At 34.1% G+C, this 25,821-nt stretch overlaps 1 protein-coding gene across 1 annotated transcript in view; it reads left to right on the top strand.

Moving 5' to 3' along the window:
• Window positions 1–11,644: 11,644 nt before the first annotated feature.
• Window positions 11,645–25,821, top strand: part of Smp_168650 (calponin homolog, putative) — a gene marked incomplete at both ends in the record, with an annotated part of 75,532 nt that continues 61,355 nt past the window's right edge. Inside the window, 2 exons of the mRNA XM_018790948.1 lie at window positions 11,645–11,849; window positions 14,466–14,527. Coding sequence (XP_018645826.1) covers window positions 11,645–11,849; window positions 14,466–14,527 — 267 coding nt within the window. The remainder of the gene's footprint in view (window positions 11,850–14,465; window positions 14,528–25,821) is intronic.

Here is a 25,821-nt window from a genome sequence, read left to right as displayed (position 1 = left end):
TAATTTTTTTTTCCTTCTAAATAAATATTCTTAAGATTACGAAGCTTTGGATTAAAGCAATAACTTGTGTTACGCTGAATTCAACTTATCAGTCTCTTTTTATCTTCACTATGTATATACGCCTCATACACATTGATTATCTTTTGCACTTAATTGAAACTTTCAGAGCATCACCCAAAACTATGACTGTGCTCGCACAAACACTTATTCTAACGTCATATCTTACCGCAATAATAAGTTATTTACTTATTAATTTATTCTGTTTTATTTTATTTTTATTACTCGTTTTTGCTATACATACATAGTTGTTTATTCTTGTTCTGCGTTAAGATATTTACGTCTTCCGCGCTTCCTTTATTTCTATTTCCTTAGTTTCTTCCTTTCCTCCTTCAAAATCAATTCAAAATTCTTGCTAATTACACAGAACCTCATTTATTATTACTATTCTATTATTAATATTTTATTTTCCTTTTCCTTCCTTTCTCAAACATGGCATATGTACTGTTAAAATTATTGAAAATTGTGTATTATTGCATTTTTGAAGAAACCCGAAATGGTTTCTTCACAGCACTTATGTACCCATAAGGTGTTTGTGAATAATAATAATAATAATAATAATAATAATAATAATAATAATAATAGAGTGTTTGGTCTACCGACGACGATGAAAGACCAACTATTAGTCGTCATAGTAACGGCATATCGATCGATAATTTGGCTATTAGGAAAGCAGCTGGTAAGATCCATTTTGAAGGCTTCCCGTGTGAAAATCCCTCCACGTATACATTTGCAATTTTTTCTTAATGGTTTCTTCATTTGTACATATTGTTAATCTTTTTGATGTCGTTTGAGGTTGTAATGTTTCATGTCATAATAGTTTTCTCAATTTTACCGTTGCTTTCACCGGGTTTCTATGTCTCTTCTTGAACTGTATCTATATAGTTTTAATCGATTTATATCCTAACAGCAGCCATATTAATTGTTCCCTCTTTGATTTTGCTGTTTGACTTGACTGGGATCGTGCATTTTGGTTGTAAATTGTAGCACTTTCCCATAATTTGAAACACTTTGTGTTATGAAGAAACTCATTAGGTGGATTTTTTACTTGATCTATCCAGGAAGGATAGAATAACACTTACTTTTAGGATCTTTCGGTACTTTTCTCATATTTCTTATCAATTTGCTATTTGTTGTAATTTAGATTGATTATTGTGGGAACAATTGTTGGTTGAATAACTGAGCGGTAATATTTGTTTAGGTAAAACTGTACATTTGTATATATGATGAATTTTAGAACCGTTGTTACCCCAATCACCTTGTTCTGATTTCGATTGGGTCGCGCGTTAATACATTTATTCCACGGACATTTATTCTTCGCGCAAACGTAGTTTGAATTTTATACAGCTGTTTCATGATTACTCCAGAATCTCAAACTCGATGAGTGCAGCGGTCTTGACGATGTTTATTCTAGGATTATGAAGGCTGGACCTTTGGAAAAACTGTTCGGCAAGTCTTTGAGGCAGTGTAGAATGCCAAGAGGCCGGAAAGAAGCAATTATCAGTTCGATTTAAAAAACTGGGGTTGGAGACTTGGTAGCTAGCAACTCCTTGGCCTAACCTGCGTAGTCGTCAAACTAGTGTAATATATTATTCGGATGACCATTACAAACTATATGGAAGGAAAGTATCTTTAGCCGTGGCGCAATAAGATTTTACGAGGGGACTCTCATATTTGACAAGATGATCTAATAATAGCCTACCCTATAGTGAAAGATCATGTCGGTACAATTGTAATTTATCTTTTCCCTTCATCTAGGGCTGATTATGTGAGAGAACATTCTGTGAAAGCCTTAAAACTGAGATCAACTAGCTTAAGTCTGAAGTTCCGCTTCTCGAACCCAGCACTGAATTACTGGAATTCTCTACTGGGACACGTAGTAACACTTAAAAAGTATAATTTAGAAATACCATACGATTTGGAGATGTTTGTTCTGCATGTGCTGACTCTGATAATTTGTTTTATAGATTACTCACTTATCAACCTCCTAAGTCCGTCTTATAACATCCTCGTCTCATCTGGTTTACTTCTTTCGTTTAACACCATATTTTCTTAAGTTGCATATAATACCGCTGGATGGTGTTACCTGTATTTTAAAAACAACCAGTTATAATGATTTCATCTTATATTGTATTTCAATTTGTGACGATTTCAGTCCCCAATGAACAGTCAGCAAGTATAATTAAAACAATGTTTGTGACAAATATGTGTTTTCAACCTCATTATGATTGCAGCAGTATGATCGCGCAGGATGTTCGTATATTAGTGACAGCGTTTTAAATTCTATTAGGCATTGTAAATGATTTCGATATGACTTGTTAACGACTTCCACTTATAGGATGAGATGTAGATGGACGCCGTCCTAATGCTCTTTCGCTTAGGTTATTGTTTCTGTGAAACTTGTTTTCTGGAGGTTATTCCACTCACGTGATCAAGCAACTCATAGTTAAGTTTGAGGCAAGTGTTTATGACCATTATTTCAACCGTTTCCGTGGAAACAATTAGGTTGTGATTGACAATACACCCTCTCTCCATGTTCGTTAAATCAAAGGCTTCTGATGGCAAGCATGTTGATTTCAAGCAACACCGCCATAATATCAACACCCATTCAGGCCGATAACTCTCAACAGCTGAAAATGCTAGAGGTTCTAAACACGTGTGGTATCATACATATAGGCAACTCCATTATAAATACAAATCTCGTCGATTAGTAGCATTGTTTGCGGTCTAATTACTGGGACGCCTCTATTATAGCTTTCCGTGTTGACCTGTTGTAGACCTTCATTGCACAGTATTTAGAAATTACACTTTTTAGCTCAGTTGGTACTTCAAAGGAGTTATCGGTTGGTGATATTACTCGTACTGATAGATTTACCGACGTATTTTGTAAACGAAACTACAGTTTATTATGCACTCACTTACTTGGTTGAGAGAACAACTAACAACATGTGCTTAAAATTAACTGCCTGGCAGCTAACAATGCCATACATTCTGCGACAAACTGAAACGATTCATATGCATTCCGCCATCCAACCTTGTAATGGAAGACACGAGAAGCAAGAGCACTGATCGTTGATGGTTAGGTATTCCTTGTGGAACACCACATTAAATTATCTTTGAGAACTGAAGAACTTCAAATGAATGTGGGTACCATTCGGGAGAAATGGCGTAACAACAGAATTCAAACCTCATGGTTGGCGAAATTCATAAATTGTGCCTTTCCTGAATGCCTTACAAATGAATATTAATTGAGCAGAGAGCTGTATATCTGTATTTTCGTTTTCAAAGCACATGAGCATATGAGCACCATTCCCGAAAGACGTCAACGGGAAAAGAATACATAGTACAACAAAAACTTACCTCAAAGTTACATCAGATTCCATTGAGTCATCGACTAGTACGCACTAGTGTCTCTTCTAATGATAAATCATATTTGAGAGTTATTCAGTAGTCAAACGTAATAACGGTGTTAAAAGTCTGAAAATACTCACATGCAAGCTCGAGTTACAGTGTCCTTTTATTGCTTTGATGTTTGGCTAACCTAATAAATGAGAAAATAATAGACTTGAAAACCTAGAAGATTGAGCGAAAAGAGCACGGAACACCAACGTAACTATCACATAAAGTGAATTTTAGACATACATCTGCCAAAACTGCACGTCAGATCTCTGAATCTGCTCCCTATTGCAGTTATTTGCCTCATAGAAACACCCTACGAAGAAGCAAAAATCCTGGACCTAGCTTTTTATCCTTGCTCAGCAGTGGCAGTTGGAGTTCGTAGTGTGCGCGGGATAAAATACAAAGAAGTCATTATTACGTACATATGTAGTGCTACTGGTCCTAATCACACAATCCTCAAACTTGAACATGAGGTAACTAGGGGAATAGATATTTAACATTTAAGTGAGAGAGAGGGCCGACGAGGGAGAACGAAAGAAAAATTAATTGAACTCAATCGGTGTGGCTTGGCTCAGCCTTGCAGGCGTGATCAGTCTTGCGTAACCCATACTTTTACACGTTAAACATACTGTTCCATTCCCAGTGAAAATGTGTTTTTCCTAAGCATTAAGTATCATATCGTTAATTGTCACAAGGAGTCAGTATAGACAATGATGTGACTTCCACGTAAGATCTTATAGGTTAGGCAGTCACATCATAACATATCTACAACTTTCAGATTAGATCTATTATTACAGTAATATTAGAACTGAACTAGACCATAATTCTACACATACATCAGACCGTATGATGATCTACCAAGTTTATTATTAGTTTGATCCTTGGTTTTTGCTACCACAAGAATTATTATTGAAACCTTTTACTCCATGGTTTCTTATGACCCTAATCATGTGGTAGCTCCACTCGAATAGCACTCATTACTAATGATCATTTTATTGTTTAGAATACTATAGACAATGTGATATTTTCACATGTGCTTATCTTTTCTTAAGGCATAGAAACATCCTTTGACAGTCATGTTCTCTTTTTACTCTTAATACATTGTTCCCTCAATGATGTTGATCTGTATAGTTAGGTCACCCTTGTTATCATACCAAAATTATCTATAATAACCCTTACTTCAAACTCAAACCAACTGTATAATCCATAAATTACACTAAACATTAACTTGGTAGGGATGGACTTGAATTCATCACATTATGACACCACAGAACACCACATTTTATGCTAAATAGTATCACTGGGAGAAACTGGAACACTTTTTAGTAGATTGAATGGGTCACAGTCTGTATCAAGGTGCTGAGTAGAAGAAAGTAACAAAGGTGCTACAGAATAATTAGAATCAACAAGAACCAATAAGTGAAAAGCCCAAAAGGGAAATATACTACATTAGTTGATCTAGACTTCTCTAAGTGTACTAGTACGTGGTAAACGGTTATTTATTTTCATATAAAAATATGGTACAGGAGGCAAGCCAGTCTACAGGCAAGATTAAAATGTTACAAACGTTATACCGTTTACTGTAATAAGTTAGTTAATTTGATAAGTCATATGACACAGAAACAGGAGGGAGGTATTCGGGTACGATAAAATGTGAATAATGGTGTGATTAATCACACCATATAGCAGGTGCAAGCCATTCCTACAGGCATGATTAACAATTAGGGACATGGGTTTACAGATACAGTATAACCTAAGTAGGGTTAGGAAATAGGTAAGGACAGCGATAAAAGATGCCTTCTACTATCAACCGAGAAACATTCAAGTGTGATTGGCTTAGACTTTACTGAGACGGCAAGGTACCTGACAGTGAAGAATTATTTCAAGTGTAGCGATACAAATATGCATAACAACATGAGAATATTTGTTATATGGCCGCTTACCTTAAATTAATCGACAGTAGTATTTTCTTCTAAATATGGCGAGTTATCTTTTTATTACTCATGGGATACTTGATACAAAATAGCTTATTCAGGTGAGGTGTTCAAGAGATTTCTGGAAAAAAGACTAAAAGTGTGATGAATATAAGGCAGCGTGGAAAATAGTAATAAACCTGGCACTTTTCCAAGGATGACTCAGTCAGCGCTTACTATGCGTGATGAACAATGGTTGCCACACATAATCAAGTATACCCGCTGTGTGAGGAAAAACGGGAACTATGTATGTAGTAGGTCATTTATACTGTCCAACCACCATAAACTTAAAATTTGGTCCGGTACAAAATAATGTCCTAGACAGGAAAAACCGCTCACTGTGTGCTCAAGAATAGAAACTATTATTCTCACGAAAACAGAGTCCGTTTCTCGTGTTTCAAAAATAAAATCAACCGGGAAACGCTTTCAAACCGCAGTCAAAATTCAAACATATTTAGTCCCCTTGCGTTGCAGTATTGAGTTTACTCAGACATGACCTTATTATCAAGGTTCTAGGATCAAACAGCGGCCGAATTAAATCCTAAACTAAAATTTTAACTAAAGTCAATAAATAAAGGTTTAGTCAGAGAACACTGAGAAACATGAAAAGGTATGGTCACGTAAGTGTTGGACAAAAGTGAACATGCAAAGCAGGGACAAAAATCCAGGGATAACAACTGTGAAATAATACATTTAAAATCAAATGCATAAATTTCTCGCCTGGTTAGAAATGTAATATGGTTTCGGATTTATTTGCTTCTGGAGTGCAAATTTGTTGGGATATCCTTTTGAACAATTATCGAGAAGAAATTTATAACAAACGTTTAGTGCTAGTGTCTTCTGGAGTCTCGAAACCACGAGACGAACACAAGAATTGGTTTTTAGGTTCAAATAATAAACAAACAAGTTCTGAAGCCTGAGTATGGGAAAGGTACTAAAAATCAATAAAAGGTGTCATTTAAACGTCAAAAGTCTATGGTCTTTTAAAACATTCCGGTTTCCTCGTTAAATTGTTGATGTGACAGAGTACCTGTCTGAAACAGAGGGGTCTTATACATATAGTTCCGACTGTCACGCACGTTCGTTTATCAGACCACTGAGTAAGAGTTTTCTTATTCATTAAAACATGAAGCGTTTCATTATATTGATCAAAAGTTGCTTAGGATTGAAAATAAAATTGGGACATTCGCCTTCAAAACTATTAGTGCTACCATTATTCAGTTGCTAGTCCGCCTCTTAAAATGTCTTGTTTTCGATTTATTGAGGTAAGTTAAGAGTGTTATGATAGCTTCAATGACAAGTTCCGATAAACTAGTCGCCTCATGTTCTGAGCCTCCCAAACCTGACCAGAAGAAGCACTGAGAATGTAGTGACTATCCATAATATCTGCTTAAATTCACTGCCATTTGGATAACGTTAAAAAACTAACCGGCCGAACAACTAAATGGCTCAATAGTTGTGATCTCATTTATTTCATATGGATTAGCAGGGACAACAGTCAGCTTCTGTCCAAGTGAATTGCATCGTAATTATTTTGTGGCCATAACTGTTTGACAGTCTGTGCTGTACGTCTTCCGTGTGTTCGAATGCGTGTACGTTTGAAGGTATACTTTACTGTTCTGTTTTCATAAGTCATATGACTGCATTTCTGAAGAAACCTAAATAGTTTCTTCACAACACTTATATACCATTAAGTTGTTTGCGAATACTAGTGACAATAATAATGAATGTCATTGAACCAATGGTCTTCATCTATCTGGCTTAAGCCATTACTTACTGCCCTCAGGGTTATCCGCTCATAAATGGGCGTCCATATACAAGTGAAGCTTGGATAGAGCATTAGAGAAGTTACAAAACATACCCGCTCCTAAGGTAGATTGTTTATTAAGTACCTGACGTGATTCAACATGTAGTCGGGTGTGTTTAGTGAAGTTAGGGCAACTGCTCTCTCCTTAATATTCGCTTTAAACCTCAACCTCAACCCACTCAAATTTGTAGCCAGAAGGGTTGTAAACCATAGCTTCATAGCTGATGTCGGTTAGTGATTTAAACTCTAATTTTTAGAAGTAATTTGAACTACAGTTTAACTGCCTAAACCTAACCTATTTGCATTATAACTGATGTTAGGTGGTTGCAAAGACTCTAAAGTGTGATAACCCTACCTCACAACGATAGTCAAACCTTTTTCTGTACTAAGAGATGTACTTTGGCTCGTGAGGGTTGATTATTACGATCAAAGGGGTTATTCCACTGTTATTTCGTCACTTTGCGTGGTAAATTATTTCATAGTTAAACAGCGATTCCTGATTGATTGGTCAGTCGCTCAAGGTTGTCAGCATATTATGCCTCAGCCCATTTAGCTGTTACCGACCAATAATAAACCTTGGCGATTAGGTCATAGCTTAGTATGACTACTAGATCATTATGGTTTGAGAGCAATTGTAGATACGTTTTGCCACCGCGTATGTGCTTTTTTGGTGAGCACTGTGACATACTTAGCTTTAACTAGAGGTTAGTCGCGTCGTAGTCAGCCCTATTAAGACTTTGAGGTTGATATCCAAAAATATTTACCCCTACTACCTCACATATTTTGAAGTCACTAGGACACAATAACATAGTAGATTGATAACATTTGGGTGTTCAGTGATCTAAATGATAAAAAGCAAGCACCATCTCTGTCGGTACTTTGCTAAGTACTGTTTCCGGAGAAAATTTGGTTACTGCTTAATGTAAGCAACCAACACAAGACTCACAGAACCATTTGCAGGGTGTTCAGCCACATCTGAGTTCTTATCAGCAACAGATCTCTTCCGGGGTAATTGGTAGTCCCAGGTCCGCATAAATTGGGAGGTTTAAGTGATAAATCTTCCAATTAAGCGCTTGATTCTGTTTCCTAAGCTCTTCTAATAACCCCCAGTCTATATCTACACGACAACTTGAACATGAGAGAAAAGGCGCGAAATAAGGAGAAAACTCTTTATTCCAAGGTTCGTTCATGTACAGAAAATCTAGGGTATTTGTAGCATTTCAGATGACCCTGAGCTTCTAGAAATAATAATGATATATATATTTACATATATTCTAAAAATAATACTAATTACAGAATTCATACCAGTTTACAGGCATGATCAGATTGATATAAATGGCAGCATTAGATGTAGAGAACAAACATGTGATATGAGATTGTTTTAAGTTTGCTAGTTCAATAATCGTTAAGTAGTTTATTTATGACATGTATCACGGAAATCCAATACATCAGCTGGAAGCTTTTAATTTTTCTTAAAAGGATAGTCTGATGATTTATCAACGTTGTTCTTTAAGGTTATTTCCAATGCCAGGACGAATTATTGATAATTATCTACAACTAGAGAAAATAAAATTAAAACAGAGAGCACAACAACAAAGCAATGATTGCTATAATATGTCGGTCACGTTTACAACTGCTCTTGTTAGCTATTATTCGAATAACTTAAAGTTTCTAGGGGCATTGTTAATGTAAAGTTACAGCAGGTAAGTGGTTAAACATTTAAGGTTTCTATAATCTCACTTGTGAAGTAAGATACACTTACAGACGCTAGAACATTTAATGCATTTTCAAAGGAGCAGTATGTATCAATGCAGCGAACAAACAATCGGAGAGATTTTATCGTAGGTAGATTATTCCAGAGTCTAGAAAATTTACAGGTAAAGTAATTCATATAGAGAGAAGATCTAGAATATGTTTGTTTCGCCACTGACAAGCAGTTACGAACTTCGTAATGTAAAGTTTCTGCATATTGAATCGCTTGGTTGGATGTAAAGGATTGTTTGTTAAGTATTTTAAAGAAGAAAATAAGATTTAATTTGAGTCTCCTCTTCCTCTCTGGGTGGAGCCCAAATTTATTACACCTAGAATTATAAGTCAAGGTACGATCAGTTCCGAGAAGTGTTAATCGTCTCCGTACTGATTCCAGCCTTAATTTATTATTTATGCGCGCACTACTTAGAATAAAAGCGTAGTATTCAAGGAGTGGTTGAATACAAACTTTGTACATTGAAATACGTGATTCATTGTTTAAAAGGTTCAGAGTTATGTAACCTATACGACGTTGAGACTTGGAAGTCTGTTTCAATATCGGTTCTGTAAACGACAAGACGTAGGAGTACCTAAGTTTACTAATGTATGTAACCTAGATAACACTTCACCATTTATGGTAAGATCTAAGTTGAATGATGTATCACCGAAGCATACCCATCCACATTTGGTTGTATTATTCTCCAACAGCCATTTTGAGCACCACTGTGCTACATTCTTAAGCTTCGTGCTGATAAAATTCTGAATATTGCTCAGCTCATGTGGAGAAAATGAATACAACACCTTAAGATCGTCTGCATACAAAAGGGACTTACCCACACAAAAACACTCACAAATATCATTGATAAAAACTAAAAAGAGTAAAGGGCCTAAGAGACTACCCTGTATTACCCCACTTCTAACAGGGGCCGCATTCGACAACGAAGAGTTGATTTTAACTATTTGATGTCGGTTGCTGAGGAAGAAATCAAACCAACCAAGCAAAGGGTTTGGGACCCCATAAGGTGCGAGTTTACCTATGGGAAGTTGGTGGTTGACCATGTCGAAGGCCTTAGAAATGTCCAGGTATAGCACTAATACTAGATATCCTTGGCTAAGTAGAGAATAGATTAAATTAAAGTAATCAAAGTGACAGGTCATACAAGATCGATTTTTAAGAAATCCATGTTGTGTATCATTGATAAATTTTTCAGTCAATAAATAGTCGAATAGCTCGTCATTAATAATTATTTCCGTAATCCCAGAGATAACTGGAGTAATATTTATTGGCCGATAGTTGTTCATGTTAGTCTTATCTCCGGATTTGTAACGTGGTATGATGTACGCGGTTTTCCAACGGTCAGGATAAGAGCCTGATTCCATAGAGAGAGTAAACAGCTTAAGGAGAAGAAGTGGAATATCTGGACCACCATATTTGTAGAGAAATGATGAAATCCCGTCTGCTCCGTGACCTTTCGAAACCTTAAGGGTATTTCAAGCCTTACTAATTTTCAGACATGTGAAGGGGATAGATTTTATTGAGTTACTAGTCACGCATATAACTCTTGAAACAGAGCAGTTTATGGATTCTTTGCCATCTGCAAAAATACCACTAAAAAGGTCTGCTATAGTTTTAGAGTCGTATATAAAACTATTATTATGCAGGATGCATGGTATATCAACATTTTGAGTTGATTTAACGCGTTTATTGAAAAGAAGAATTAAGTTTCGCACTTTTGAGCTAGTACTTAGTGCTAATAGCTCTTCATTGATGGCTTTTAACCTATGTTTTTCTTTAATTTGGTTAAAAATTCTTGTTATTTGTGCAACTGCCGTGAAGTCGTTTGACTTAAAATAACGTTTTTGTAGGGCTTGACGTAGCACTAGCCACTACAACCTAATCTCAGAATCGTAGATTTTCATGACGTAACTACATAATCTATAAGATCTTATGTGGAAGTTACATCATTGTCTATACCGACCCATCTAATCGTGATAATTAACAATATGATATTTAGCATTTAGGAAAAACTCAATTTGGCTGGGGATGAAATAGTATATTTAGTTTGTAAGGGCATGGGCTACATGAAGGCGGAGCCATACCGTACCGATCCATCGTCATTTCTGACTGCTCCATATTAAATGTATAATACGAATTTTCTCACTTATCCTATGTTTGGCTTCGAGGATCGTGTGGTAGAGAACCAATAGCCCTAAAAACACGCCAAAACGCAAAACAGAAAGGGTAGATGGGATACTAATGCAAATATAAAAACGTATATGAGTTACTTATCATTATCAGAAGGGTTTTTCAAAGGGAACACACTAAGAACCTTACCTTTCCTGCCACTCAGGAGCAGATCCCAAAGAAGTAGTCTGTTAGTCCTAAAAAGCACAGTTTGAAGTTTGACTATTGTTATTAATTTACCGACACTTCTGTTTGCTAATGACTTCAGTGATATGTATTTCAAGGAAACGTCTATCTATTTTTACTACATGCGGAGGCTATCTAAATACACGCCTATTACATTCCAGTCACAATCATTTGAATCATTCGAGCTTTCTGATTGTTATGATGTTTCAAAAAGGTCTGTCCACAATTGCGCCAGATACACGAGGTGCGTTACTTCATGTCCGCACAGGCTCATAGGCATTTGTAGTAATGTCAGACAAGATTGATAATCTGCGCTGCTTATCCCAACCGCTTATTCATTTAAATGGAAAAATAAACTCGACACCAGTATCACTGCCAACTCTCAGTTTACTAAACGACAATTCCCGAAACAGAGTTGACTTCGATAAAGTTCACCTTTCTCTTAGTGTACTAAGATTGGACCCGGCAGATCGCGCGGTAATAAAAATCGCAGGTAGCTTCAGCTATTCAATCCTATTGTTTTTTATTTTTTGTTATCGTCATTTATTTCATCATCATTCTGTGTACAATTTCATCTCTTTCGGAGTATTAACTAAGGCAATTTTCCAATATCAGAAGCTACGATTCGTTAGCTCTGAATAATTAAACCATCTCCGACCTTTGAACACATCTCTTGTCTTCTGTAGGACTTCTGGTTTCGGAAAACCTAATCTCTGACATCATAAAGAGTATCATGGTAGATAACCATCAATTTCCATCATATAATATAGCTGTTTGTTTGCCAACTGTAAGAGTAAATAAAAATTAATCATATTAAAATTCATCCAAATTTCTCACAGTGTAATTAAGTCCTCGATCTTTTAAAATCAGTAAATAGCAAAGCTACCACGAAGAGAATTCTACAACTTATGCATTCACAACAGGGAAAAGATAAGTATTTATGACTGAATCGCTCACGCAAATTGTTGTTTCTGGTTTTATCCTGCTACATCTCTAGTTTCTCATCTCAATCTGTTCATTTTATACTATCGTTTTATACTATCGGATTCACTCATTAAGACCATTATATTTCTAGAGTGAGTGTCCTGGGAAACAATTTGGCGATATCATGTTTTAATATATATATATATATACATATATATACTTTTAAATTCATGTTTACATACAGTTGTTGCTTTTCAAAGTTCCTTACTGTTTTTTGATTTCGGAACTATAAATATGATTTCTCTTGACAACAGTCATATATACTGATATCCAGAGAGCCTTAAACTTCAGTGACGTGGAGGTATCGTAGTTAATATATTAGGTCGTTAAAAAGTGTACAAACAATCTTCGTCAAGTGAAACCTCTTGGCAAAATGTAGTCCGTGTTTGTATGGGACGAAGTACATGAGGAGTGTTTCCTAAAATTTTCATCCAACTACGTCATAAATATGCTTCTATCCATGAACATGTTTTTCTGTTCAGCCTTGCCTTCCTAACCTCACACGGAAGTTATCTGTAATGAATAGTATTTGACCTGTTTTGAGGAATCTGGTCACCTGCCGGTGAACACTTCTTTCATACGAGGTACAGTCATTTGCTATGTATACAGACTAAAACATTTTTATGCAGCATAATTCCCCTATTTTCGGCTACTACTCAGTTAGAGTATGAAGATTAAGTACTGAGATCTTAACTACTCAGGGTGAGTTGTGATGATTGACTTGATTCAGTGAGGTCAAGTAATTAGGAAAATCAATGTTACAAACAGTATAGGACTTGACACAAATATGTCTTTGCAATCGGCAACAGTTCACATCAGCACATTGGGACAGATGGACGATTGAGGGTTATTCTAAATATAACTATATGGTTACTTGTTAGGCTACGTTTTGTATGTACAGTTACGGTTCATTGGTTTACAAACGTGAATCACAAGTTCCACTCTCACTCTATTTATGGATTGATTTACTTGCACAAGTATTCATATGTACGTAATTTTTGCAGCATATTTCTCAAAATTATTTTAGTTTAATGAAGTATCGTTTTGAAGGTCTAAATCAAGATTATTGCTACTTATTACGATATATCGTTATTTTGTTGGTAAAAGCTTAACTTTATGGTTCGATCATTGAGATACTACCAAGCCACTATCAGTAGCTTTATTTCTCATATTGTAGTCTTTGTAAAAAGCTGGTGTTATTGGACTTGACGTAAGACGTGGTGAGTTAGACATACTCACTGCCTTCTCGCGGTGGGAGTGTTGTTTACGAAATTGAGAGGACAAAAAGCGAATGTCCTGCGCTTTAACCGGGCCGGTGGACACGGAAAGTCCACCTAGGGGAGTTGGGAAACTCTGATTCCAAACCAGTGGTGTACATGGGCTCCAGGATCCTGAGGAAACAAATGGCATATGAACCAATTGTTGGTCGCTGGCTACCGTGGGACTGCATCTCTTCACAATGCTCCACTGCCATGTGGTTCTGACCTTTAGGTCGAAGTCTCAGGGTGTGGCTCTCTAAGAAAACCACCTGTTTCGGTCTGGGCACCTGGACAATATCATAGCCCTCACACTATTAAAATGAAATGATAACTTTTTGTGTGGCGCACATATATCTGGTGCTTCCTTGTACCAATATTTGTGTTCAAACAAATAAATAAATAGTGATTTCTGAGAATTATAGCTAACAATTAGGTCCAAATTGACTAGAGAGTGAGAGACCTACTAACTGATTTCCTCCAGTCCCCTATGAACTTTTTACCATGTTTGTTTCGTGTTACTATTTCACATGTGGACTTGCATTTTATTTCATTGGATGTCTGTTCTTCTGGCTAATGATCTTGTCTTTGATTTCAAATCATTTGGTGGGTTACTTTTATATTCTGGTCTCATAAATAGCCGTCACTCAACCATAGTTTACTTTGTTACATTTCCTTTTATTTTAATAATCGAAAATTCTATTCAGAAAACAATAAAATCCACCTCAATAACGTATATATGTAATTATTTTTGTATATACCTGTTTTTTCACTGTTGTCTACATTTAATGTTTTATATACAAACAAATGTGTATGTTTTTTTTAGAAATATATGGTTCTTACCTTTTGTTTTCGAAATTTTTTATTAGATGAACGTGATGCCATACAAAAGAAAGCCTTCACCAATTGGGTTAATCAACATTTGGTTAAGGTAATTATCATTATTGGTTGTTCTTCTCAGTTATCGTTAACTACAACTTCGCTAGTTTTGTATGGTAGGGCCTTTGTACTTTTCTCACCTTTAAGAGTCTTATTGATATTTTAAAAGGGCCACGTTTCAGTAATGGGAATAAACGGTATTAACTGATGTTCACATGTTCATTTTTCCGATGTCATCTTCATTTATGTATTCGTATTTTTTGCTCACTTGAATAAATGCTGACTAGTGTTGGGGATGATTGCAAGAGAGTCAGGAGCGTCCTGACCAAAACGTAGCATCAGTGCTTGAAGTCACTAACTTCTAGTCTGAGCCGTGTTGGTAGACGTAGACTACTTGATTGGAGACTGTGTGACATGGCTCGGAACCAATCACAATGGTTTAGGTGTATACACTCTCTGTCTTCCCTTAAACTATGAGATCAAAATTGATTCATAACTTTCTTCCTTCCCATACTATATCCTTATATACATCCTATAATTTATATACTACCACCACCACTAAATTAACTACTATGAATCCGGTGTTGATCTTGTTGTGCTAACGAGGTATGGCAACTTGGACCGATGCATAAATGTGCCTGGTCCCACGTTGTAGCTGACTAACTGACTGCTTACTTGAATTAAGTTCATTTGCTGTAGTAATGAAGTAGCGGTACTGTCTGTAAAAAACCGAAAGATTCAAATACAAACATTGAATATATTGTATGGGTAGCTATACGTGTAGGAAGTAATTTCCAACAGATGCAATTCTAAACTGTTCCCTAGACTGTCGAGCACAGAGTCCTAGCTTACTTGTCCTGACTTTGACTAAGCTAAGACTCTGTACTCGACAATCTAGGGTATAGTTCAGAATTATATCTGTAGGAAATTACTTCCCACAATCTATTTGTTATTAAGCATTGAAAAACATCTCAAATGGCGAGAAATATTTACTATTTTAACGAAATAAGTCGTATTGTGACAAGTCACGGTAGTGTAGTGATCTTCATAGTAGTACTAACATCCAATTTTGTGGCGATAATTTTTAATTAGAAGTAGTATAAAGTCGGCTCAGGTTATTGGACCATTTAAATACAGACCATGATGGCTTCATTACAAAATTTAAAAAAATGGTTCATAATGTAATGCTTCCATAAAGTAAACACTAAATGTTTTCAAGATCGTTCATAATCATATAAGAAAAAACGAAAATGTCTAATTACTCAAACTGCATCCAACTTTTTATATAAGCAATGGTACGATGTGTACGAGGTGTATGTATCACCTCGTTGCTGATATTCAACAGTGAATTTTGATCAGCCGTTTTGAGTATACGTTTTGTCTCATGTGCCACCTAAGACTAATCGGAATTCCGTTTTGTATATCAACAATTGATTGTACAAATGATCACTAATAATATGGCTGTTCGACAATTTATCTAGGCTTGAGCATGATTTATCTATCCTGTGAATAAACTTATTATTTTCAATTGATTGATCACTCAGTAGTGATCGATGCCATGTATATCAAGTCTTTCTTAGTATCGATGGAATTCTATTGCTCTAAATGCAATGTGGCCACTAGTCTAAATGACTCAAAATCGCGTGCACTATGTCCAGATATCTCAGTCCTACTCAAGGTCACTGACGACCCCGATAGCTTGGTGGTAAAGTCTCTGACTATGAGGCTGGGTGAACATCGGTTCTTTCAAGATTACAGATGCATCTTGCTGACGAGTGCCAACTAGTATGAGATATAGGTCTAGGATTTCCTGTCGACTACCTCTAACCAACACTTTACAACATTATTATTATGTGAAAATTCATTATACATAAATATATATATATATGTTTGGTTAAATATTTTTTGTTTTCAAATTTATTTATCAAACATGTTTTCATATCACTTGACTGGTAGTACACAGATAGATAGATATATTGCATATGAACACATACCTTTGTTATCGATCAAAACTCAGAATGAATCAGTTGGTCACCATACTTCATGCCACATAGCTTTTTTAAAAAAAACTCATACGTTCAAAACGAATGCTTGATTCGTCAGTTATTCTTATCACAATCACCTTAATAATCATTATAATTTTTTTTCTAGCACTTCGGTTAAATCCTACTAATACATAGATAACATGTTATATAAGCATCATTCGTTTTTCTGTCAATAATATGTTTATATTATAACTAGTGAATCGAATTGACCAGTTTAATGTTCAAAATAAGACTTAAAATTTCTGAAACACAAGTAAAATGAATAAGCTACATCTGGAAATTCTATATAGTTGCAACTTTATTCGACTTTGTTTTATGTAATAAACTAGTTTCTGTTCCACATATAATAGTGAATGTACAGTCAGTGAATGTGTTTATTTGAAGTTTTCATGTTTACTAATGGTTCTTTCACTCATGTTCACAACAACGTTTGTGTCTGTTTATTATTAATTATACACTAATAAAAATCATTATAATGAGACGTTAAATTAAACTGCTCAGTATATAGTCATGATCATTTTCTCTTTGCTGCTTCTATAAATATACGACTTCAGATTATTTCTGACTTATGGAAGATCTGGTTAATTTTATATGTTTAATTATGAACCACTAATTAATTGGTAAAAAATCACATGGGATTTATAATATTGTTTCCAGCTAGCTAGTTGTCTCGTGCACAAACAGTTTGTATAATTTTGACTGTTATTTTAATAATTTTCTTCCAACTTTAACATTTACAAGTTGAAATTTTAGAGATTAATGTTATTGATATATCGTAATAGCTTTTTCATACTAAATTATCTTAACGGCCATTATTTTTTTTGAAGTAGCGCATGTCCTTTACGACGTTGGTACCATTCAAAACATTGCCAACAGGCATTGGTAACTTTGCAGTTCAATGATAAAACTTAAATATATGTGATCACAGAAACCAGTTCTATGGAGATTTACCTAATTTCGATAACTTCTTAAGATTTTTAGTCATTTGAAAGCAACTATAAATTGTTGTATCATATACCATTCATGTTCAGTAAAAACTTATTAATATCCAGTATACGCTATATATTTTTGGCAAAAAGAATACTAGTACAAAAGTGTTAATAATTCAGATGACACCAATCAAATTGAAATAAAACGATTATGTAAAATGAGTTGAACAAAATAGTGGCTTTATCTTAATACATAAACAACAAATAAATTTGTTACGTGGTGGCACTTGTCATCAAGACATACCTGATAAGTACCAAAAGTATAAAACAGGATTTCGTTCGATATTTTCTTGTCTACTACCTTCAACTACTTAATATCTCAACATAGTAAACACTTTGCCAAGTTACTTAGATTACTGACTATATTGCAACCTGATCTACAGATTTTGATCAGCACTAACATATATGGTATTGGTCACTTATCAGTGACCAATCAGTTGTAAATAAATAGATTTACTTCATATTATTCACATAAACATAGTCTTATCCCTTTTATTGTCTCGCTATCATTCTGATTGCGGGTGTAACGTGCCAATACACGGAATGTTTGCCAAAAGATTTACAGTGAATGTCTGGTCGTTATGTGTTGTTTTTTCTCGAAAAATCTATAGAATAACTATATTCTTGTGATACGAAAATGTACCGTTAATCCTAAAGTAATGACTGGCATTTCTTATTTTTCTAAAAATTCCTTTCGTTATTTTAATCACGATAACTGGAAGAGTTTAGACAAATTTTTAAACCAGTATGTGACAACGAAGAATTTCAGGATTGTTTTACTGTTATCCGTATGTTTGTTTTATTCAATTGATGAACTCAATGGAATTGGTTTGTACATTTTAATGAGTACATTCAATGGAGTTGAAGACTAAATTATTATTTTTTGACTACTTACAATAGTATTCATATACACAAATGAAAAAAAAATAAATTTACGGAATCCTTCAAGCTACCTAATTTATTTTATATGAAGTATGACTTGTGTTTATAACATAAAAGATGTGTGATATGATAGGCCATTACATAATGTAAATCTGAAGACTTGTAAAGTATTAGAAAGAGAAAAGTAGTGTAGTGAAAATATCAACAGAACGTATGTAAAGATGTATTTAAATTAGAAACATAATCAATATAGATTTTGTCCAGTTAGGTAATGGATCATAAGATTTTTAAAAACGTTCCTCTCCGCTTTCTACTCTTAACCATTTACTGCATTATTTCAAGCCTCTATAATACATTGTTTCTACATTAATAAAACGGCATTCATCAGTTACTAACTGCTGGAAGTAGCTATACTAGTTCTTACATCAACTATGGATATTGACTTGATGAGTGTCTCCTTACAATATATCTTTCGTTGACTACCTCTAAAAAGCATATCGTTCTTGTATCACTTCATACACTGTTGAACAAGGTTTTGGTTGCAGCTTCTTTTGCATATCCAAAATTGCTAATTATAATATCAGTGACAGTCCCCAATCGACCCTATTTTACAAAGTCAATTTTCGTTGAAGAGTATCACAGAAGCACGTCGTCGTAGCTTGTAACGTACTTTATCTCAATTGCGACGCATCTCTAGGGTTGGTAAATATCCTTTGCTACGACGGAGTCAAAAGGAGTATACCAGCAAAGTTTTTTTTGCCTTTAACACCTACCCAAATCTTTATGTTCACTAACAGCACTGGGTGTTTCTTTTAACAACAACTTATGGGCGGGTGTAAAAACCGTTGAATAGTTTGAATAGTCTGTTATTTAGGACTCTTTCTGCATCAGTTAGGTTGGTAAACAAAGACTTCGTAATAACTGGTTCCTTGAACACTCTACTCAAGATCCAACAGATAGACCTTATCAATCACTTGCGCACTCCATCCAAACGACTTGAACATGAAAGATTGAAATCTCGTGTTATACCTTTAGTTTTTAGCTTATTGTTACTCCTCCTATTAATACTCTTCAGGAAAATTTGCTTCAAGCCCCACCCTGACAAACTTTGTATTTCAGTCGCTTAATACTTTTTTTCGGTCACCCTCTTCGTTCATAAATCTAAGGAACTTCGACGAAAATAGGTTAGAATGAAATATTTTAGACGTAAGAAGTTATCTTCATATTTCTTTTTGTTTGTACGATATTTATAAACACTAAATGGACTAAAATGAATCTGTACCTGATATAGCACAAAGGTAACCTCGTTGTACTTGATGTTACGATAGATCAGACACTAGCTGATTTATTGGCTTTTTCGGATAATTGATCTATTTCTGAATCCTTTTAAATTAAACGAAAGACTAAATATCATTTTAGTTAGATAATTTTGTATGTAACTAATTTAGTCTACAGCTTGCATGTTCTCAGTGTAGTTTCTATTATGGTTCTTGTTCAGTCAACCGAAAACGTGCATAAATAATTATGCATATATATATATATTGAAATTAAAGGGAATTTGCATACAAACCATATAATTGTGTATATACACATACAGACACACTCCGGCAAATTTTCATATCCATTTAAAGTGTACAGCAGACGAAATAGTCGATTATTTTAACTAGATTGATACCGTTAATAGACAGACATGAAATCTCATCAAATATATGTAGGTAAAACACATTTTTGTTTCTATTTACGCATATGTTTAGTTTCTTTTGAATTTTTTATTTAAATTGAATAAATGAAAAAAAATTCTAAAGGCAGGATTGTTCATTTGTGTTATCTCTTTTCTTGTTTCCTTTTCTTTTCAAGCCAAGACATTAGCTGTAATTTTATTAGTTCGGTGATATCACATGCAAATGTTTGCATTGATGTCTGCCTGAGAATCGGTCATGGAGTATAAATTTTCACGAGGTTCTAATACAAAGCAAATTAATATTGATTACCAACCAATGTAAAATGTTTATCGAAGTTTGAATTAAGAATTATTCAGGATCCATTTGTGTAATAGGATATTGGTGACGGCATTAGTTTGCAGAATTTATTCAGGTATAAAATAACCGAGATAAATAATAAAAATATATTATTAGATTTCAATGGTGCGACAACTAGCTGCTTAGATTACACTAAGTTGGATAGTATCACAAATTGCTTATAGTTTATAACATGAACTCTTGTCTTAGTTATCTGAGTCTTCCTCGCTGCATAGTTTGGAGATCTTAGTTTCTGTTTCATTTGGTGTTGTATGGATGATCACTACTGAAAAGTTTAGAACAAAAAAAATCAAGTGCTCATCACTCCCTTGTTTCAATCAATTAATTATCTCTAACATTCTTATTCAATAGTAGTGTTAGTTCCGTACTATTATTGGGGTTAAAATTTAACCTGTATTATTACGAAAAAGATCACAACATTTAGTTCAAGTTCTAGATCTTATTCTATTACTCCGTATGATTATGATTATGAATACTAACAGACGTAAATCAGGCAACTTACTTCATTCCAGTTTCTTATTACTATTCACTTGGATACTGTTTTCGATATGCATTTTCCCATATTACGTACATTAAGTTCATAAAATTCTAAATATGAAATTGAATATATTACTTTATATACAAAGTAGTATCAAATATTGAATATTTCCTAATATTCTCTTTGGTAAATATTTCCCCTCTAAAGCGTTTAACAGCATATGAGTATACCGTTTATGATGGCGTTAATCATCTCATCTCTTTCAATATTGATCACTACAATGTTTGTTAATATGAAACTAAACGTGTTGTTACTCACTGTGTCATTATCTAGATTATCTAATTTGAATAGAGACAGGATGTAATTACTTCTCTAAGGATCGACAGATCATTCTTTCTTGTAAATAATCTATTAAATCATTTTATATAGTTGAGATCATTAGTCAATTGAAGCTAGACTACCATGGAAAACCTGGAAGCACTGGAAGGCCGTTTCGTCCTATTGTGGGACTCCTCAGCAGTGCGCATCCACGATCTTGCCTCGCGAGATCCGAACCCAGGACCTACCAGCTAATTCATGTCAGGTAGAGACAGGTATCTACCTCAGTACAATGGAAGCTGATCGCGCAATTTCGTGGATTGATTGAGGTTAGACATTAACACCGTTGAATGCCGGCTCAATGGTCTATCGGTTAAGTGTTCTGGCGTGGACTGATAGGTCCTGGGTTCGGATCTCGCGAGGTGGGATCGTGGATGCGCACTACCGAGGAGTCCTACAGTAGGACGAAAGGGCGTCCAGTGCTTCCAGGTTTTCCATGGTGGTCTAGCTTCAACTGACTCATGATCTCAACTATATAAAATTACTAAAATCTTCACGAAACCCCCTTCTGATAAATCATTTGACTTCAAGTGTAATAATTTTTGAAGAAAATAGTTTTCCACTTTATCTTGTTATACACGTTTATATTGATCGCTACAATTCTCGCTTTAAAAATATCAATAGAAGAAAATCCTGTTAATATCTTTTTTTTACATTCGTTGTGAAAATTTCGGTATCACAGTCAAAATCCTATAAATCAGGTGCAATCACACTAAGAATATTCATTTTGTTCAAATGATTTTTTCTTTATCAAAAATTAGATATGCACATGTTTTTTTCCAGATGATATGAACGTTTTTTGTGTGAGATATGGAAAATGAAATTTGAAATTCCGAAATTGTATCAATTTTCTTTCCGTTTGTGTGTATATATGTGCATTTATTTCATTGTTAATGAAGGTTGAACAATAAGACTAGTTTATCTGCTAGTAACAACACTGTGGAAATCTTCATTAGATGATGGAATTTTCCTCACCAGATAACGTTGTGTATGCTAGAAATTCATTTTGTAATTCTTGCGTTGATACGTGTTCTCGTCTCGGTTTTCTTTTTTCATCTTAAAATATGTATTTTGTGTTTCAATTCATACTTCCTCTCACTTCGAATAAGCCGGGTTGGGGTGAACTGTTTGAAAAAACCACCGACTGAGTTGAAGAGATAACTTAGAGATCCAAACGCTCAGCTATTAATCAGTAGGTTTTGGGTTCTAACCATCCTCCTCTACTATATAGTTATAGTAGCCCAGTAGTATTATTAACTTTTACACAAAGTATGCTCCCAAATGTGAACTTGTATTCTGTAAATGGTTAACATTACCTATTGATTTTTATTGACATAGAGAAAAGTCTGACATTAATTAGCACATCTTCCTTATTCATGCAGGTACTAAATGATTGAACATATCAGACTAAAGTGATTTCTTGAAATTATTATTATTCCATGAAATTATTTGCAACGATTTGTTGTGTACTACTTTTTTCACGATTGTTTGTCACAATTATCATATTAGAAAATAAACTAGTTTTAAGTCATGTTTGTATAAACTGCACTATTGTATACATGATTTTTACTATTCCAATGGTTTGTGAATAATAAAAGAATAGAGATGCAACAGATCCTGGTTATTATTAGTTATATTTCACAAGTTAATTTAACTTCAATAACATCTTTTAACGAAAGATTTAATTATTTTGTATCTTTATGTTTTTCCATTATGATACTTCAATAAATTAAACACCCTTACACAACACATATATGCGTATATATTATTGTTAAGGTTCGATCTCCATTTCTCCCACTAAAATTAGTTCCGAGTGATGTTACTAGTTCCCATAAAACTAAATTGTTAGCGTAAAACCGATTACATAGACACGTACTTGGTAAATGAGTAATTGCATTATCATTATTATTATTATCATTTTATTATTATTATTATTATATTGAGGACATTATGAAAACTATTGTGATTGATTATAGTATAGCTTAGTAGTATTATTACAGTTAAAATGAATTGATTTCACTCATTAGTGCTTTTCATAAGGTGGAACACGGTTTAATACTTACTGGTTGGTAGAATTCTTGTAATGCAATAACTATGACCTGAATGGATTATGTTTTATGATCACTAGTTTTTTTTTACTACAGTAACAAACAGCTTTCTATCCCTCTTATGTGCTATCATAACACAGTATTACTATTTTTAGTTAGTTACCTTCCTAAATGGTCATAAAATATTCATAATATTTCGTAATTTATTCATGTGAAAATTCTTATTCAGTATGATATAAAGTTCAAATAATTAATGACAACAGATGAATAATACTTTCTTTTATACCTTCACATATAAACTTGATTCTATTGCAGTGTGAATAGACTGACTTGCTCATTGACTGCTGAACGACTAACCGACCGACTGATTGATTGATTGACTGGAAACTATGTACTGTTGAGTTAATGCCGTAAATTACATTGATGGATGTGGTTGCTTTTTTTCGGAATTCTAGCCGTAAACACATACGCCGTATGTAACGACAATTTAGATTCGTTGAATTTGTTCTTGTTTTGATATTTTATATCGTGGCTGAGAGTAGAATCCAGAGTGTCTATTTAATTTCGTTTTGATAGTTGTACAGTTGGTTTTCCTTGCATAGCACTGTTGAAATATCCACACTAAAACTCGAATTCAATAGCCGTCACTTCAAATATGATATCATCTGTTCAACGCTTCTTGACTTTGACTGGTTGTCTAACTAAACGGGAATAGGGGCTCTATAGTTATGACATGAAAGGTTCTAAATGCATCCCACTTACTTCAGTTTGGCTAACCGATTGGCATCAACACCCTTCATGCCTAGAATGTGAATGAAAGTTAGGTGCACAAATATATACCTGGTAAATAAGGTAAATTTAAAATAAGAGTTAGTTTGCGATGTAATCTGTTGAGACAATATTTTATTATTCATGATTTACACACACGTTTAGTCGGAACTGAAATAGTTAGCAAAGCAAGATGATAAACAGGGTTTGTTTAGCTTGTTTATATCATATTCTATTGAACATTGATGTTTTTTACGTGATTGATAATGATTTTCAGGGTCAGTTGATGCTCCTTCATCTTGTCAGTTGTTAAATTTTACTTAAAGAAATGTCTTCTTGTACTTGACGTTTCCACACGGTGACTGTTTACTAGCTTTTCTCCAAGCGATTTGTTTTTATGTTTTTTTAATGAAGGAAAACAAAATGATTCAATTTCTTATATTATAACAGCAATTGTCGTTTCGCTATTTTCGTTTATTATAATTGTTATTATTATTATTATTATTATTATTATTATTATCCGCGTGTAATATAATCGTGTTTTATTTCAGTTTAATCTATTTAATCAAAGTAACGGTTCGTCGTTTGAACAATCAACAAAACAACAAATGAGTAATTGTGTTACCCAGTTAATGTTTCTGTGTGTGTGTGTGTATCTGTTTTACTTCTTTTGCCGTTAGCAGTTAAAATGTTATCTTTTAATTTTTTCTTGTTTCATGTGTCCATCTATGTATGGGTTTCCAGTCATTCGTTTTAATTGTTATCAGAGTCCATTAATAAATTCAGTATTTAAAATATTCAGCTCTTCATTCCGTCAAGTCAAAAGTTCATTTCAATTTTTCGTGGAATGTCAGCTTTATTGTTAATGAATTCAACTTTCAACAATGAGACTATCGATTCGGCTCCCCCACCACACTCCAATTCAATTGCATTGAAGTATGTAATTGAATAAGAAATAAGTTTCAAAGTCCACTGAGCAATCTCATATTTATTTACTAAGTTACATTAGTTAATTATTTAACTATGTCTAGGAGATGACAGATTATTTTCAGTTGTAATAAAGTAGTTGTAACTCTCCAGCTTACTATGCATAATATTAAGTCTTGAAGTTGAGTTTATTGTATGCAAGTTGATTGAATGTGTCTTTTGAAAACATCTAAGTAGAAGGTATATTCGCATTACAAATTTCTTAATTATAATTACACATAACAAACACAAAATAATTGTTTTACCATTGAAGTCCCAAATTAAAATTAAGTAGCTATCCAGTACTTCTTGATTTCATAATAGATTGAAATGGAAATTTACTTGTAATTTGTAAAATATAAGGAAAAAAAGAATTCAAAGTTATTTGTATAAAGAAATTATAAGTCTACCACAGGATTCACAGGTTTTCGTATGCTTTAAAACTGCTTCCTTATTTGATTAGCGATTTAGTTTGAAAGTTATTGACTTACTGCACTACACCCCCTACTGAAGTATAGACGAAAACCTTATTAGTATTGAACGGGACCGCTTGAAAATCCTTCTCTTTCTGTACATAAAAACATGTACAAATGATTTTACGCGCGTTAGCATTTGCACTGACTTTCAATTTGAATAGTTAGTCCATTTCTATTCCCTATAACCTATTCTTAATTTAACATTATTTCCTGCAAGACCCATCATCTACCCCTGAGGAAACTGTGATGTAGCAAGCTTAACTTATCAGTATTTTTA

Source organism: Schistosoma mansoni (assembly GCF_000237925.1).
Source record: "Schistosoma mansoni, WGS project CABG00000000 data, chromosome W unplaced supercontig 0231, strain Puerto Rico, whole genome shotgun sequence".
Classification (NCBI taxonomy): Eukaryota; Metazoa; Platyhelminthes; class Trematoda; order Strigeidida; family Schistosomatidae; genus Schistosoma; species Schistosoma mansoni.
The sequence above is the reverse complement of the archived record's forward strand: the minus strand, read 5'-3'. Positions and strand labels throughout refer to the sequence as shown.